The sequence below is a fragment of the Chiroxiphia lanceolata genome, chromosome 8, assembly GCF_009829145.1.
Source record: "Chiroxiphia lanceolata isolate bChiLan1 chromosome 8, bChiLan1.pri, whole genome shotgun sequence".
Classification (NCBI taxonomy): domain Eukaryota; kingdom Metazoa; phylum Chordata; class Aves; order Passeriformes; family Pipridae; genus Chiroxiphia; species Chiroxiphia lanceolata.
This window is the reverse complement of record NC_045644.1, coordinates 20,213,837-20,231,749: the sequence shown is the minus strand read 5'-3', so window position 1 is coordinate 20,231,749 and position 17,913 is coordinate 20,213,837. Positions and strand designations below refer to the sequence as shown.

General features: G+C 45.3%; 1 protein-coding gene and 1 long non-coding RNA gene across 11 annotated transcripts in view; one reads left to right on the top strand and one right to left on the bottom strand.

Annotated features, from left to right (window-relative positions):
- The window catches only part of LOC116790042, a 213,284-nt gene that overhangs the window by 141,865 nt on the left and 53,506 nt on the right, over positions 1–17,913 (top strand). The window lies entirely within an intron of this gene.
- PAX2 (paired box 2) overlaps positions 1–17,913 on the bottom strand; it is a 102,165-nt gene that overhangs the window by 35,714 nt on the left and 48,538 nt on the right. For all 10 annotated transcript variants that reach the window (XM_032694622.1, XM_032694625.1, XM_032694628.1 and 7 more), the window contains one exon: positions 17,668–17,787. In XM_032694622.1, the coding sequence (XP_032550513.1) occupies positions 17,668–17,787 (120 nt within the window). The remainder of the gene's footprint in view (positions 1–17,667; positions 17,788–17,913) is intronic.

Below are 17,913 nucleotides of genomic sequence, written 5' to 3'. Positions count from 1 at the left end.
ATGGGGTCCATCAAACGGTTGTGGGTGCTAGTCAACTGAGAGCTCAGGGCCAAAATTGGAGTTGGGAAAGACTAGGAGATCCCATGCGGAATGGCACTGTGATGGGCAACAGTTACTTCTATTGATGAAGAACAGTGCTAGGAGTAAAAGCTTAAGGGATGGGGATTTGCCAAGAAAGTCAATATTGGAAGGGATTCTGTTGGAAGGGGTGAAGCAAGGTTTCAGCTGCAGGATAACTATGGGAATGCCACCTAGGTAACTGTGGTAGTTGTACCATTAGGAAGCACCTTCATCTTTCCCAGTTCCCTTTTATTGGCAAGGGAAACTGTGGTACTGTAACACAGGGACACCTCTCTCTTAAATTGTAAGGATCTTAACAAACAGCTTGAGAGGTGAACCATGGCCTCAGTCACTTTGTCCCTCACAAAAGAGCACACAGGTGCTGTCACTGTGATCAGGACTGGCCTTGCACATGTGACAGGAAATATCTTTCCTCCCCAGGGACTGCTGAGGGAGTGCACACAGCCCATGTTCAGCATAAACCCTCGACACAAGACACAGAAATGCTCCATGGGTGTCACAGAAGTATCCTGACAGATAACAAGGAAAGGCTGTGCCAGAAGACACAGGAACAGCCTTAACTACATCTAATACAGGGAATATGCCTATTAAATAATTCCAAAAAACCTAGATGTTCCCAGGCCTGGAAGCCACAAAGACACCATCATGTACAAGTAGCACAAAGCAGCATAATAGCATTACTTCCCTAGCTACAAATGACAGCACTCTTGCTCAGGGTGGGACAGGACTATCTCAACAAATAACTCAGGAGTATTTCTGACATAGGGAGACTTTTGTGACACAGAAACATGTAGGAAGGTAATGAGAAGCTTTGCAGCCACCACACAACCACAGAGACACTGCTCTCTTTTGGGGCAGGAGCTATTACCATCCCCATGACCTGTCTGCCTGCAGCCTTTTGGGGCTCTGATCCCAGCTGAGGCCTCACAACTCTACCAATAAAAATCACAGTCATAATAAAAGTGAATGTGACTGGCATGAGAACTGCCAGCCAGGTGACACAGCAGAACCCATCTAATTGTCAAAGGCTCCAAGGGAAGCACATCTCTCTGACGCAGCAGTGCTGAGCCGCCTGCTGCAATGCCATCCTTCTGTGCCAGCGAGGCAACCTTGTCCTCTCCCACAGCCTGCCTGCACCATCCCTGCTGGGGTAGTTAGCCCAGAGCAGTCCTCTCCCACTCTCTGGGCACTCATGTGCTGCCCTTTCCCAAGTCACCCTTTTGTTTTAAGGCTGCTCTTTCCCTTTATCTGATTTCCCTTCTCTTTTTTCCTCTCTGATGTGTTCCCGTGTCCCCGTTCAGCCCAGCACTGTCAGGCAGCTTTCCTGGCCGTCCCGGGGGGCCTTTCCCCGCACTGCCAGTTGTTGCAGTTTCAAACTCAATTGTTCTCCTCGGTACTGAGGCAAATGGAGTCATTAATTACCTTCTATCGGCTGGGCCGAGTTCAGAATGCGATCGATAGCCAGTGCTTGTCATTCACGGTAGCCCTGCGCAGACCCTCCTGCTGCATTCAGTGCGGGTCCAGGAAGGAGCCCAGCACTATCAGACTGGGACTTCAAACCCTGGTCTCAAGATCCCACTGGGTATAGCAAACCTCCTGCATCTGTGTCTGAGCTGACCCCCAACCAAGGGAGAGAGCAAGGACAAAGACCTTGCTCTGAAGGAGTGGATCACACATTTTCACATGGTCGGAAGCGTCTGGTAGTGGTGTCCTGGTCTGCACAAGCTGATCCAGTCTGGCTATCACAATGATTCTAGAGAGATGATTTGCATCCTCAGTAATTATTAAACTAATACTGTACTCCCTGCAGTAAGGACAAGGACAAGGACTGGCAGCCCTAATTTTGTGATCTTTTCACCTGTGCAACTTTCTTACCCTACTCAGTAGAGTTTGGAAAAGGAAGGCTGTAAATTTTGTTTACATTTCCTTCCAGAAGAATTTTTGCAGTCTTTTAGACAGTGTGAAAGATGTCATCTCTACATGGGTCAGTTCTGTGTTTCAGCATGCAGCAGCATGTAGTAGTTCTGCAAGGATTTTGAGTGCTTTGATTGTGATAACTGAACTGGTGGGGAGAATGATGAACCTCAAATTCAGATGGGAAAGATCACAAGGGATTGCAGAGTAGAGATGATGGAGCATGGAATGGGCTGGTAAGGTTCAGTTGTGCATAGAAAAGGAATGTTATCGGGGATCTATGCTGTGATGGTGAAAGAAGACATAGTACAAGTTCAGGTTATGTACAGTATCCTGCAGAAACAGGGATAGTGGGAGATGAGTACTGGAGGATTATCACCTCGAGGAAGTGCATCACCCTTTATGAACTCCGCAGATGTTCAGATTCCTGTGTCCATTTGCCTCAAGGGAATCCGCAAGCCTGAATTTCAGTATGCTAATTGGTGGTATTGTGCTGGTGCACGTGTCTCTGTAATTCAAGTGTGTCAGCGACACATAGACTGTGTGTGTTTGTTACTTACATGCTCAGGCTTAGAGGAAAAAGGCTCAGAAACAAAGGGATTTTATGTCTTGAAATGAGGGTATAGCTCAGATGAGGAATTGGTGAGCAAGGCAAGCTGCTCATGCAGGGAAGTGAGTGTGCCTGACCAAGGAAGAGTGAGATGTGTGCTGGTGCTTGACAGCTGGGGGCTGCACTGCTTTTAACACAGACATTGTGTATGACTGAGTACCTCAGATGGAGCAGGGATGGGCAGTGCAGCCTTAATACAGGGCTTACATGAGCAAAAATGGCAATGCTCAATGAGAATGTAAATGTAATGAATTGTGTGTGCAAATGTGTAATGAAGTGTGTGCTCAGATCTGTCCTGGATTATCATGGGAGCATGAAAACTGCATTTAAGGAAGTAAGTGTGTGTATGCATATGCAAATCATATGTATTTACTACAGTATCTAAGTGTATGATTGCAAATTTGGCCAATAGCCTCTGGAAAACTAAGTCTGTACAGATTTAGGATTGTGTGTTGGATATTAATAATCAGCACATCCAGCCTTACTGAAAATGCCACTAAAAGCCTTTCTAGGTTTTAGGATGCAAGCAGCTGCCCCAGATGTGCATACAACACATGCTACAACATGTGTGGGTGTGCAGATGAGGTGTGTTAGCCTAGGTAGTCAAAGGTTGTGGCTTCTGTGTGAGCAATCACTGCAGTTTCATGACCTTTGGGTATGCTGGAGGTGAGTGGACATATTCTGCTCTAAATCAGGTAGTTGCATATCCACAAGAATTCACGTACCTCAGAGAGGCATTTGGATTTCTACCACTGTAATGAGGGACAGAGTGTGGCTCCAGTAGCTCTTATTAGCACTATTAGACTTGATGTTAGACAGATAGAAATGCAGCTGCCTCCAGGACCCAGTACATTTGCTTTGTTTTTGTTGGTGGAGTAGGGAGCAGCACTCTCACACAGTGGGCCAGATCCTCTAGTCAGTGTAAATCTGTAAGTCTCTTGCATGTAGTGGTTGTACTGATTTACACATCCTGCAAGTTATCAGAAGGGTTATCCTGATTTATGCTGTTGTGGTGTCCACAACATTGCATTTAGTGCAGTGCCCTCAAGGAGAGCTGCTATTGCAGGGCTCCAGAAGCTATGCTTTCCCTCTGCCAGACAAGAAGGTGTCCTTAGCATCATTGGTATGACTTAGCTCTTTTATCTCATCTTCCTAAGCCTGTTTGTTGGGGAGCTACTTCTTGGCAGGATCCCCTTTGGTGAGCACATGAAAAAGGGTGGCTTTTGTTAGCTCTAAAGAACAGAAGCAACACAAAAAATTACATTGCATGCAGCCCTAACTATGCTTGTTTAGAGAAACTGCTTGCATTTATGAAGTCTTTGGTGCGGAAAGCAGGGTTGCAAATGACTGCATCAGAGCGACAGTAAAGGCCATTAATTTCCTGTTATGTTTTCCTGTGTTGGGGGCTTTATTAATTTAATTTTACACTGTCGAACAACAGCGAGCGCTGACACTGCCACACTTGGAGGGTTTTTTTTTTCTCAAGCAGTGGTTTGCCTGACATGCAAATCAACACTGCCAGCAGGACTGCTAGAGACAAGGGAGGGGGCACAGAGCTGGACTGTTTCCATCCAGTTCCTGGGAATCCCTGAGATTCCAGTGGAGAACACTGAGAGGACACCAGTGCTAGGGCTCAGCAGATCTCAATCAGACCATGGACACCTCTCATACACAATTTAGGAAATATTAATTCCTCTTTAGCCTGCTGGGTTCCATTGGCTGGGTCCCCCCCTAACATACCTCTTAATACCTCGTTTCCTTCTGTTTCCCTTGCTCTAGACTTTCTCTTCTTTTCATTCTGCCTTATTTCCCCTCATACTCACTTTTACCTTAACCTCACAAGTCATAGGAGTCTGTGCCTGCCCCTGAGCCAGATGCTAGTGAATCATGTTGTTGGAAGCTCTTCTGAGTCAGCACTAAACCAGTGCTCAAGCAGAGTGTTTTTAGAGCTGCCATTTTTGACATGCCATAAAACAAAGGCTCCAATCACTGAGAGTCATTAAAATTCCCGTGGCATTTTTTGCAAGAGTGCAGACATTAACCTGGCTGTCCTGAACAAAATCCAGCCTGAGTGATTACCCACAGCATATCTTAATTCTCCTGTGGTTTCATTTGGACATGGCACAGCAAAATTTCACAGTTGATGCTCTGTATTGTTCAACATCTGCCATGGTCCACCTGAGAGTCAGCCACATTTCAGTAGTAAATGAGATCTTAAGAATGGGAAGGTTGATAAACAATATATGATACAGGATGGGTAATTGTGAAATGCAATGAAAAAGCTACAAGCTTGTGATAGGCAGCAATCTGCTTGAACTGTCACCATGCAAACTTTTTTTTTTTTTGAATGATCATTCCTATAATAACTGTAAAGCATAGTAGACTAATTTGTCATCTTTTTGCATGAGCACATGTAAAGGACATTATTGGTATATGAAGGAACCTATACTGATATGACCTCTATAAAATGTATGTTGGAGATATGTTCCAATTTGTAAGAAGCAGTCCTCAAACTAGAGAAGGTCCAGTCATGCAGCAGTCAGTTTCACAAACAGTTGAGGGCTATGCAGAGAAGAGCCATAAGTATCTTTGAGGATTAGCTAGTGGGATATTGTTTTTAGTTTGCTGGGATTTACTAAAGTTGACCCAAACTCTGCAACAATTCTGATCTTCATGCAAAGTCAAGTCTTCTATTCAAGGCCTACTTCTTCTCAGACTAGATGCCAAAAACCAAAGCAAAAGAGTGGCAGCTCCTTTGGGAAACTAGGCATGGAAGTATACCTGTGCTTTATAACACCCTTTTCTAAAGCACCTAAGAGAGCAGTATAAGGCACTCAAGACTTGATGAACATTTCGTACACCATAGTCACCTCATTCAGGTTTAATAAGATGTCTACAGATCTGTTCTAATGCAGATTCCCTAGCTTAAAAGCAGAATAGAACCTCTGAGCTCCCCTAAAAATTCAGGGTCAATGAGAGAAAAAAAAAAATCCTAACCTGCTGCACATTCAAATGGAAACAGTGATACCCATGACCTAGGTCCTGTTCTGGCACTGTGCACTTGTGTATTTTCCTGTAGCTGTTGGGAAGCTGTTCGTGACCTGTGTGGGAAGAGGACTTTGTACCTTGAACCTGTTGGGATGCAAGCAGTAGGATGCTTGGATGAATGAAGGAAAAGCGAAAGGAAAATCTGGATCTAGGCATTATTTTTAGCCCCCTTAACATAACTCTGACATTTTAAAGGGCCTTAAGATGGTCATGAATTGCATTTGACACCTATTCAGAGCATCCTTTATTTTATCTGATTGATGCATGGAAAAATCACCTTCAAAGAATTATGGAGGGAAACAGACAGAAGACAGACAGTCTGCTAGGTGTCAATAGATAGATACAGATACGTAACTGTAACTGCTTCTTTCAGGCCATCTACTGTTAACAGAGTTGTCCCCCACATGCAAGGTCTTAGAGCTTAGCCTAGTCTCTGCAGGTCAACACAAAATGCTGTTTGTTCCAGGTCCTGCTTGGCAGCTACAGAGATAGCTGGAGGAAATCCAGTGCTTCCTGAAAGGGCCTTAAAATGGTCACATACTGCATTTTTCTTTAGTGCAAGGTCTGATGACAAAATTAAACACACTAGTTTTTCTTTCTTTCTCCCCCTCCACTCAAGTGGCCTCCCTGCCCCTCATCTATCCAGCCAAGATTCTCACGGGCTAATCACTTGGTGAGATCTTGTTGCTTCCCCCTGGGACCTAGTCAAACAAGGCTAGAGGATCTGATACTATCACTTAGGGAAGCAAAGAGCTCCTGCTTTCCTTCCAAGCAGCAGCAGCAGTAGCTCCCATTTTGGGAGGAGGGGTTTCTCTGGCCCTGACTGAGAACAAGGTGCTTAGTGTTTTCCTTTAGCACAAGAAGGCACTCCTCTATAGGAATGATTTACATCTATGAAGAGCAAGCGATGCTTAACATTACATTGATGTAGACTTGGGAGTGCAGAGATAGCCAAATTAGGAGCTAATTGGTGCACTGGGGATTGACTGTTGAGCCCCCTTGGCTGCTGGGATGTGATCAGGAAGAGAAAGAGAGAAAGAAAGGGAGAGAGCAGGAGCCATCCTCCGCCAACGCCTCTCTAAAGGTTGGGATTCCTGAGGCCGTTGCTGTCTAGTGCTGTCAAGGTCAGCAGGTTCAGGTTCACTGAACGGTCAGGATGGTTTGAATTACTGGCACTGCCTGCCGATTCCTCCGCTGATCGTGATCCGTCTTCCAGCACCAGCTGCGGGATGATGCTCCCCAGCCATGTGCTGTGCACGGTGTGGGGCACAGGGAATGTCAGAGAGGCAGATGCTCTCGTTAAGAGGATAAGGTTTTCAGAAGATTTAAGGAGCCAAGGCAATGCTGAAGAAAGGCACATACTCCATGTGCTGAGCATGTGGAGACCAGGTTTCCAGAAACAGCAGTTCTGATCCATTTTTCTTTTACCTGGATAACTGCCCCCTGCAAGCTTATTCCTTTCATGAAAGTTAGGAGAATGGCTTGAACATGGCATATCAAACCTTCATGGGGTGAAAAACCTGTTGGCGAAGATTTCTGTCCAATTCTATATAGGTAGAGTACTTAGTGAGCAAAGACTTGCACATTAATACACCATTCTGCTTGGGCATTTTCTCCCCAAACACACATAGCTGTGTGAGCAGGCTAAAAGGCAGGGGTAGCCAGCATGTTTCTACAAGGCTGTCTGCAGAGAGCACTAGAAGGTGCTCAGAAAGCTGACTGCCAATGTGCCCCCCAGCAGGCAGGCTTGGAGCTGCTGAAAGGGACCTCACCAGAGCAGGCAGGGAGAAGCTGTGTCTGCAGGGCTGTGAGTTTGCACAGTCAGGCTGCTAGTGACAGGGATGTGTGCCTGGCGTGGCACCAGCATATGGCTGAGTGCTCACATATGTGTCTGTATACTGTACACTTGCTGTCCAAACATGATAGCAGAAGGAAGCACGTGAGGAAGTCTGTTGTTGCAGGAAATAACAACAGAAGAGAATCAGAAGTAGGCTGAAGGCTGTGTGGAAGTAGTGTCCAGTGTTTGTCTTTGACAATAACATCTCCACAGGTGATCATCTCCATTGACTGGCTTTCAATGGAGTTGCACTACTGAGCTACATGTGCCTATAGCTATGTATAAATAGCTTTTGTACTCAACACCTCTTCATCTGCTTGCACATTTCTACACCTGTTGAAAACTCTGTGTAGTGCTGAGAATGGAGCTGCAATGGGCTACCCATACCTGGTGCCCATAAATGAGGCCTCTTGTGCAGCACTTTCTGTGCTCACAGAGACATGGAAGAGATCAGGGTTAATGTCATGCAATCTCCTCCCTAGAAGGGAAGCCCCCATCTCCTCTAAGCTCAGCACAGGTATTCTAAGCGAGTTTTCTGCGTGACCTGGAGGTATGTTGTGCCTACCATCACCTCTGCTCAACTCTTCTCCCAGTTCCCTCTTCCACTGCAGAGCAACGGGCTATGGCAAGAAGTGTCAGAGACAGTGCCCAGTATCATGCTGGTTTACATTAATGAGATACACACAGTGTAATCCAGCAATGGAATCATCTCTACAAAAGGAGGTAATAGCAGGCTGCCATGAACAGAGCAGCTCAGGTAATTGGTTTATCTATCTAGAAGCAGTAGTAGCAATCTCTGCACAGGCAGAGTAGCAGTAAAGTCTCTTCCTTAAGGCTATTTCCTTTGTCTTTTCAATTGCTTGCACATCCATGTGAGATAGAGAGAGAGAGAGGAAGAGAGAAAGAGCTAGAGAGAGAGGGAGAAATGTTAATTTGTGAATTAATGGCTTTTCTCTGCGGAATTGTAAATTCAAATGTCACCTCACAGGGTGACACTACGCTGGGCTGCTGAGGAAGCAATGATAAGATCCCCCCCATCCCCATGCCGACATATACCCATGCCCCTCCCCTCCCTGAAAGATAGCTACAAAGTAGAACATGCTACTTTTAATTTGCAGTAACACCACAGCAGAGGGATGCAAGAATGACTGCTTTCCAACCCTCCCTTCCACAACAAGCCAGGCCACATCTTTCCCTTTCTACCTCTACCTCCTTCCACCCCCTCTTCAGCCCCTCCCATTTTAAACTGAGTCCAAGACAACACATTATCTCAACTCCCCCCACCCCAAACTAATCAAAGGATGAGCTAAGGGAGGGCTCTTCAGAATGGATGCCTCTGCAACACTCTCCTCTCCTGCAATAATCAGGTGAATTAATGACCCTGAAGTTAAAGTGAGCGCTGATACTCAGGCGTTGTGCAGCGTAGGGGAGAAAGCCTTCATTGTTTTCGAGCAGGAGGCGGGCAGCAGCAAGGGAGATTCATGGATGGAGATTGAATATGCAATTTTCTTTCACCTTGCCAAGAGCTGCCCCTGGGCTGTGCCTGGCCTAAATTTTTTTTTCCTCTTGCCATCTCTGCCTTATCCGGCCCTCCCACCTCCCTTCCATTCTTTCCAGAAAATTACCTTCAAAATTGATTTCCACTTTTACAAACAAATATAATGGGAACATGAGGGGGAAAAAAAATCTTGGGCTGTGATGAATTAGGGCTGTCAGGTGCTTCCAAGTCTCCTTTGTTTTTGTTTTACTGCCCGTTAGGTTCTTTGTTTTTCCAGCAACTGGGAATAATGCCCCTGCCCACACAGTCCCTATGGTCCCTGGCTACCGTCAGGGGATATGTCCATCACCTGATGTCATCCCTGTGTTATCCCTGCTCTCCATCACTGTGAGCAAACAGCCACTGCTAACAGACTGCCCCAACCCTTCACACCAGGATGCAACTGATCTTGTGGAGAAACTGCATGTCCCACACTGCTGGTGACTTGGCTCCTACAGCCATGGTACAGGTCTGTTGATTTACTTCTGATCTTCTTCACCCTGCTCCTCCTGTTCTGCCTTGCCTTATTCAGCTGATTCAGCTGATGGAGCTACCCCAGATCTCCCTGTTCTGATAGATCAGCCTGGGTCATTGGCACGTCACCTTGATCCCTATTTTGTCTCAGTGTCCTGTCACCTTGATTCCAGTCGTATTGCCCTGACGTCTCATTGACATGCCACTTGACCCCAAAACAGTGTCATCCGTATCTCTCACTGTCATGGCATCCTCATCCACTGTTGTACCAATCACCAACAACCCTCTAAATTACTTGCACATTGCCAGCTATTTCTGATTCCTTTTATTCTGTCATCCATTGTGCATTGACCTGGGATCCTCATGGATCCAGGCACCATGCTCCCCTCCCTCTGACTCCTGTAATCTTTACATCCATGAAAAAATGTAACAGTCACTTTCCTGACTCCAGACAGACCTAATGTACAACTCATCCAGAGTGAAGAAGAAGCTGCAGAGAGACAGGCATCTAGCAAAGCTAGGGAGCAGCCTTTGTACAGGTAGGCACATGGAGCAGGCAGAGAGTGTGGGAGGAGTTGTAGCTGCCTCGCTCCTGCTGACACTTTAGCTGCAACAACCCCTCCCAAGAATGAGTCAAAAAGTGGAAGGAGAAGATCTAATCACAAACTAAATACCCATAAATAGTCAGACAAGCACACATTCATGGACCTCACACAAATAAATGTAAAGAAAAGCTCTATGCATAAGTAACACCCACAAAACATAGCCAATAACGTTCAAAGACACAAGAATGCAAACTGGGACACACAGAGGTACTAATGCAGGTGCATGTCAATTAAATGTAATTTCTGAATAAACAAATAACTTACAAAAATATACATACACTAACTAAACGAAGACCTGGAACTCAAAGTAATTTCCTTGTATTCACATATACAAAATCAAATCACGTAAAAAAATACAAACTATTTACATAAATAAACAGCCTTTATACAGGCAAGAATGACCACTATAGATATATATAGATATACGTATACAACATACACACAAATATATAACCTCAATGCAAATACACATCTGTACAAAGTATATACAGAAGTGCACAGCACTAACAGGCTACATATTCATAAGCAACCACAAAGATACAGTGATACTCCAAGTATGTAACAACACATACACTCAGAATATACATACAAATATACAACATTCACATATATGCTCAAAATTTGAATACAAATACCTGGCATTCATAGAAATACATAGTACTGATACTGAGCCATATGTGCCCAGACATCCTTATCATCCACAGTATGCATTCTCCTAATAAGCAATATTATACACAGCTTAACATACACATTTTCCAGGTCTCCATAGGCATGCACAAAAATACGGGTCCAACCTGCCACTCACCCCAGTACATAAGCACAGATAAGTAGAAACCATTGATCCTAACACAGAAATACAAAAACAAACAGGCGTGCATTTCTAGAAACACAAATACACCAGCAGAGATGCACACAAATACAGCTGAAGCCAGACCAGCTTGTCTTCAGAGAGTACCAACCCCTGCCAAACTAAGCAGCACTATAAGCTTTAGAAGCAGAGCGTTCTGTCCAAACTGCTTTCTGTGATGTAAGCTGTTAACTCTCCCTTACCTGACTTCCCCCTGAGCAATGCATACTCCCCCAACTCCCAGGGTGTGTGCAGTCACACTTACAAAACACATTTCCTCTTTCTCTTGCTTACACACCGACTTCCAGATTCATGGTGCAGCAGCCCACATTTCTGACAGTGCTGTGCTGCTTATTCCCTTATCCAGTTTCCCCCCTCCACCTCTTTTCCCATACATACTCTCCCTCTTCTGACATCCTCCTGCAGTTTATTTAGAGAGGTGCAGAACGAGTAGCAGGTGCCTTTCTTATGCCCTTCTGAGAGTCTCACCAGCCAAAGACTCTCAGGAGGGAGAAGTGGGTGTCTACCGAGAATATACTCCCTTTTCGATTTATATTTTCATGTAGAATGGAAGGGAGTGTTACCTAGAGTTGGGTGTATAAACACAGTGAGCCTGGACATCCCCTGTGACCACTCCTGTTTGTAGTGATGCACCATTGCTGCAAGCTGCCAGTCACTGGAAACTCAGCCATAATGCATGAAACAACACAGTCCCAGGGAAAGTAGGGGGACGACACTGTGAGAATGTGAAACACTCCAGAAACTGCTCATTCTGTCTGCACAGCCGTAAACTGCGGGGTGCACACCCCACAGCTGTATGTGATGGTTGGAACGTGGGGTTAGCACCTGAGGCAATGCAACTGCATGTGTCTCCAGTGTCATTGAGGCTATTACTGACCTGTAATAAAGTAGTCATGTAGAACAACACAAACATGTCAGCTGTGGGGACAAGAAATCACACTGTGAAACAATGCAGCCATACCACAGACAGTAGTGCTGTTGTGTCACCAGAAGGGGTCCAAACACACCCTGTTGTCTTCAACAATACTATGGCTTTGGGAGCACAGAAATACACCTAATATGCCCAGAGATGAACATACATCAGGTCATGACACAGTCAAGTGGAATGACTCACTCATACTCTTTGCAAACATATGCAGGCAACATAGGAAAATGAATGTATTTTCCTACAGACAGTTAAGGGCTAGACCTTCTGCACTAGTACAACTACAGCACTAGTAAAGCATCACTGTACTGCAGATGACAGCATAAGCACACTGTATGTCCTGAAACAACTCTGGTATGCTGTGAAACTCTAATATCATACTTCATGAAAACATACTATTCTTAACATGGCGTTGCAGTGATATAGCTATATTGACTTCACTGTCGTGGCCAAGTGATACTCTGTTTTCAGCCAACACATTACATCAGCTGCTGTAACTACTGTATGAATTGCAGTGACAGTACAGTACAACCTGCACCAGTGTACCGACAATTACTATGTTGAAACAACCTTACTGCATGCAATGATGCAAACATACCACAAGAAACAGTTCACAGCCATGCCTGTGAAGAGTGTTCTGGCCTTGAGTGTAATGGGGCAGCGTAGCAGGTAGTGATACAGCTAATCTCCTAATTAGTGTCACAAACCCACAACCTATAGTGATAGTTACAACAACAGGATAACCACAACCACACTGCCTGTGAACAACATATTGATGCCACTGACAGTGACACAAAGTCACCTGAAATGTCATAATTACATCTCCCAAATTATATTATCATTGCCACTCTGAACAACACAAATGGGATCATACTTGCAGTGGCATACTGAGGTGCTGCATGTCTGCTCAAAAACTTAGACACATTACACACCTCTCCCCTCTGCACTACTTTCCACTTAAAGAATTGAGTTCAAAATTTTCTTCAAGACAATCTATATCCTGGGGCAGTATCTTGAAAAATGACTATCAGGACTGGAACTGTCACAGATCTCCCTGCCTCACACTCCACCTGAAGGAGGCATTTGAAATTTCCAAATAGGAAAATGAGATCATGGCCAGGTAGGAAAAGCCCCAAGCTGAACACTGTTAAAACCCTGCTCTGCAGACAGAGTCCTCCCATTTGGAGTAAGGGGAGATAAAACCACCTGTAACCAAAGCACTGCTTCTCAGTAGAGAGTGTTGTGGTAATAACAGTCAGGAAATTATGCATGCAGCACCAAAGAGAAGGGCAATGATGCTACCTGTCCTGTAGCTAAAGGACTAACAGTTCTGCTGATAGAAGCAGAACCTGTTTGGCATAACTCAACGCCATTTAGAAGAGTATGGTGAACCACCTGCACTGATACAGCTAACACTCTTCAGAAAGTACCACCAGACCTGCAGAAATTTTGGTGACCTTTTACTGTCCCCCTGCACTGACACAGCCCTGCATCGCTGGGTATCAGTGTAAATCCCCCTCATCATCAAAATGACAGCTGAAGAAAGGGAAGGAGGAACTTCTGCCTTCTTGGGTTTGCTTGCCCATCCCTGCTGGGGATTCTTTTACTGCAAGCAGCCCGAGTATTATTGCCATTTACAGTAACAATCACTCTGTCCCCGCCTCTCTCACAAACCTACTGCTGATACTAGGACTGATCACACTAACAAGCCTGTAGATTTTATTACTACTGATACTAATAATACTGGACACGTTACATCTGCTCCCACCAGTAACAGGCTGCAGGTATGATCCCTGCTAATGCCAATAATACTGGGGGATATTATCCCTGCCATTGTCAGCACTGCAGATAATTTTGCCAGTAATGCTGTCAAATACTACAGATACTGTCGGCAACCAGTGTTAATAATGCTGAGAATGTTACAGCATCAGCCTCTCTAGAAGATGAATCCCAAATGAGCATTTGGGTTTGTAGAGGAAGTCTGTGTGTTATGGACAGAAAGAGCTATATCTTGTAAGAATCGTTTTGTAAAAATCCCCAAAGTTTTACCCAGCTGAAGATGCTCTGGTATGCAGGGAGCAGTTTGATATATTGTTTTCATGTTATCTAATCATCCGTCTATATCCATCTATCTACCTGTCTATCTGTCTTTCCCTTTTCTCCGCATTTCTCCCTTTTTCTCCTTGTACAGTGCTCAAGACTGTATGAGTGATACTGATTTTTTGTAAATGCCTCTGGGTCACCCCAGTTATCATTCTTTTAGCTATCAGTCAAGGGCTTATGAAACAACAGAAGTATCTGCATATTATTTTTCCCCTTTATCCTTCATATTCTTGCTCCTTAGTCTGACAATAACCCTGCTGAGCATGGTTGGCCTGCCATCACAGACTACAACAACATTAGAATCATGAAGAGCCAGGAATTCCTGCTTTCAGGTGCAGCTTGATACTGCAAGACCCTCAGCGGTCTTGGGAAAGTCATTACATGCTTCAGGCCCACCTCTGCCTTTGGAAGATGGTGGGTGTAAGTGCTGGGGAAGGTCAGAGGGAAGTTACAGCAGCACTGGCAGTGCCCATAGACTGTAAGAAATGCCACACACTGTGCTACACAAATGGTGGTGAACTTTTCTAGCCAAATTATTTAAAAAATCATAGGAGACCAACTCTGTCTAATCTGTCACAGAAGTCAGAAGTTTTGCAATCATTGGTCAAAATCTGAAACATGATTTTAACAGGGCAAATTCTGACCATCCTTGCAAGACACACTGGGTTTTGAGGAAAGACTTGTGACCAGACAGTTCCTTGTTGTGACTAGTAGACACTCGGAGCTCTTTCCCTGCTAACTCTGTCTCAATGCCATAGGTTTCCCAGGCCACCCTTGCAGCTGCAACCAGCATATTTGGTAGGCTGGGATTTCCACTGTTCCCTCTAACTCCCTGTGAGGGACACACCTGACTGTCAGCGTCCATCTCTGAGCCCACCTCATGCATCCGTCTGGCTCCTTCTGTCCAACTCGGGAGTTCTGCTACATCATCTTGACACATAATTATCTCTCCTCTTCTTAATCATCTGTGCTACTGTCTAATGTGGGCACCAGCTGCAGCAAGGAGGACCTGGGGGAGGGGGTGTGCTCAGATAGAGGCTCCTCTGTTTCTCCCACCCTGTTCCCCCCAGCCATCACAGAGGTTGCTAACAAGGTTTGCAGAACCGGGGATTCAGGAACAGCTTGGTACTTCCCCCTTTCTGCTGAACTGCGTTCCTCACAGAGGAATCCTTGCAGCAGAGCTGGTCCAACAGAGCGGAAAGAAAGAGAGAGCAGTGCTGTTTCTTCTGCCTCCTTTAGGGAAGAGCCACTCCCTGAATGCTGGGAAAGTAGATGTGCAAAGCTCACAAATAAACCCTGCAGTTAAGAAACTGCAATAAAACAGTGCTCAGAAGCTCTGGGAAATACTGAGGACGTGTATGCATCCAGCATGAGCATGAAAGAAATACTTCCATTGGATTTCTTGACATCTAATCCCCATCTCAACTAGAAACAATCAGAAACTTCAGACCTACAGAGGAGATTGCCCAGGAATGAGTGCAAGGTCACTGGTGTTGCAAAACCTCTGCGTGGACCCTTCTAGTCTTAGGACCCAACCCTGCAAAGGGATGATGTCTTTCAGCATTTCCTAAGGCCAGTGTGAGCCCAGATAACTCAACTCTTGGTTAGGGATGTTCAGAAGATGGCTGGGGGTGACATGTGAGGTTTTTCTAGGACAGGGGCACATCATCTCCCTGCAGCAGATATCTGAGATGACAGGATGAAGGCTGTTCTCTAAAGTAGTTCCTATCGTGTAATGTAATTGCCACCTAAAACTCAGCTGAAGACAAACAACATCTCCAGGATTGTCTGGTACCTTTTTGATTCCTAGTGGAATATGTGGGCTCTTGGCCAACAGCAAGGAGTTGCAGAGTGTCACTTGCCTAAATCAAATCTGGGATGAATTAAGGACAGACACAGAGAGTAGTCCTTACTGTCAGTATATCATTGTGAAGTGTCACAGTCTTAGATGGCTGCTTGGTTGTATCTAACTGTATTTTCCAAAAAAAGTTCAAGTTCTGAGGTTGGAATTGACTGTGAGACTGCATCTAAAGTGGGATGATCTTTCCAGGTATAGCCTGAATAGCTGCTAAAGCCAGATTGAACAGCTTCATTTCAAATGAGATGTGGAGGCACCATGTTCAGAGCTAGTGATCACCACACTGGATTGTATGAGAACAGGGATTCACAAAAACCCCAAATAAGTGCCAGGAGATCTGCACAACCATTAGAGAAACTTGTCATTCCATTTGAAATGTCTCCATTTCATGTATATGTAATGATGGCAAATGCTGGAGGGGGTTGCAATACTTGTAGTCTCTTATTCCTGACATTTTTTGGCTTTGAGGAATTGACTCAGCCCTTCCATTGCTACACTTTTGTCTTAGCTGGGCCCTACTGCCATCTAGCTGGGAAATGGATCTTCCTCTGGGGCCCGATCCAATTTCCAATGCCATCAGCAAAAATGTTCCCATTTGCTTTAATAGAAGCTGTATTGGGTCCTTGCCTCTAGTTTTATTTGTATTAGTGAGAAAGGCGACATGATGACTGCCTTTTATTCTTAGGATTATTGTGTTTGTTTGGATCAAAAACTTACAGATGTGAACCTCTCCAGAATGAATACTGAGAAAATTACTAGCAAAACCCCCAAATGCAGCATCTCTCTCAGGAGAGCTTTCTCTTCTCACTACATATCACAGACAACTCTCATGTTCTCTTGCACTGCACAGCCTTGGAGTTACAGCACACACAGCACACTGAGCCACCTGTACTGCTAAGAGGTCCCTCCACACAACAAGCAACACATAACTTACTGAAGTCAGGGCTGAACCCAACAAACTGATCAGTCACTACTCTTAGAAAAGTTCACCTCATGGCCCTCAATTTTAGAACAAATCAAATTAAAAGAGCAAGATTTAAAGAAAAGAGTTTAAAAGACACCGTAAAAGCACCAAGACCTTACCCACCCCTTCTGACTCAATCTATCTATATCTGAGGCTTCTGCTTTTGATTCATTTCAGGATCCACTTTGCCCTGAATACTTCCCAACAAGTAGGAAGCAAAAGGAGAGAGCTTAATCCTATTTCCTTAGAGCCCTAGCGGAAGGCCTAGAAAACAACCTTACGGTCACAGTACTCAGAAGACCTCCTGTTCTGCTTTCAGACTGTTGCAAGCATGACAGTTCTGCTGTGGTAGATGCTACCCATTGAAAACTTGGCCCTTGTGATCACCAGCTAATGTAGCTCATGGCACATCACAGGGCAGGAACTTGTTTGCAAGGGGCATGAAATATAAGTCCCACATTGCTGGTGCTTCTCCAAGATGGCATTTTGTTTGAAAACGAGTGAGTCGGGGAAACCGTGTTTACCCACAGTTCAAAGTCCGGGCACCTGCTGGCACCTGGGGAGTTCAGTTCCAGCCGTTTCCAGCAGTGAATGAACTTGGGATCAGCTCCAGCAATGGAGACGGCTCTCTGCCTGCTGAGCAGATGTCTGGAGACGCAGCCTGTCATGAAAGGGCCTCGGAAGAAGAGCATTCCAAGCCAGCAGGGCAGTGGCGGGGAACTGGTCTCTGTTGCTAAAACTGATCTAGCCCCTGGAGCAGCTGCAAACCTTGGCCTGAAATTGGAGCCTGTACATGGGGACAAAGAATATAAAAGGGAGGATGAGCTTCTCCCCTCCCCCTACCTTCATCACGTTTCCTCTTCTCGCCATTCGACCGAGGAATCCCCAGGATCCCGTTAATGGAGTAAGAGCCCACTGGATCATTGGAGGCACTGGAGACGGGAGGGGATGCTGTGCTGGGCACTGGACAAAAGGAAAAGGGAAAAAGGGCCATGAGGAGAGCAGCACAGCACTCAGGGATACCCAGCTGAAAGCTATGCCTGCCACCAGCCTCATAGTGAAGCCTGGGCACTAAGCAGACTCCCAGTC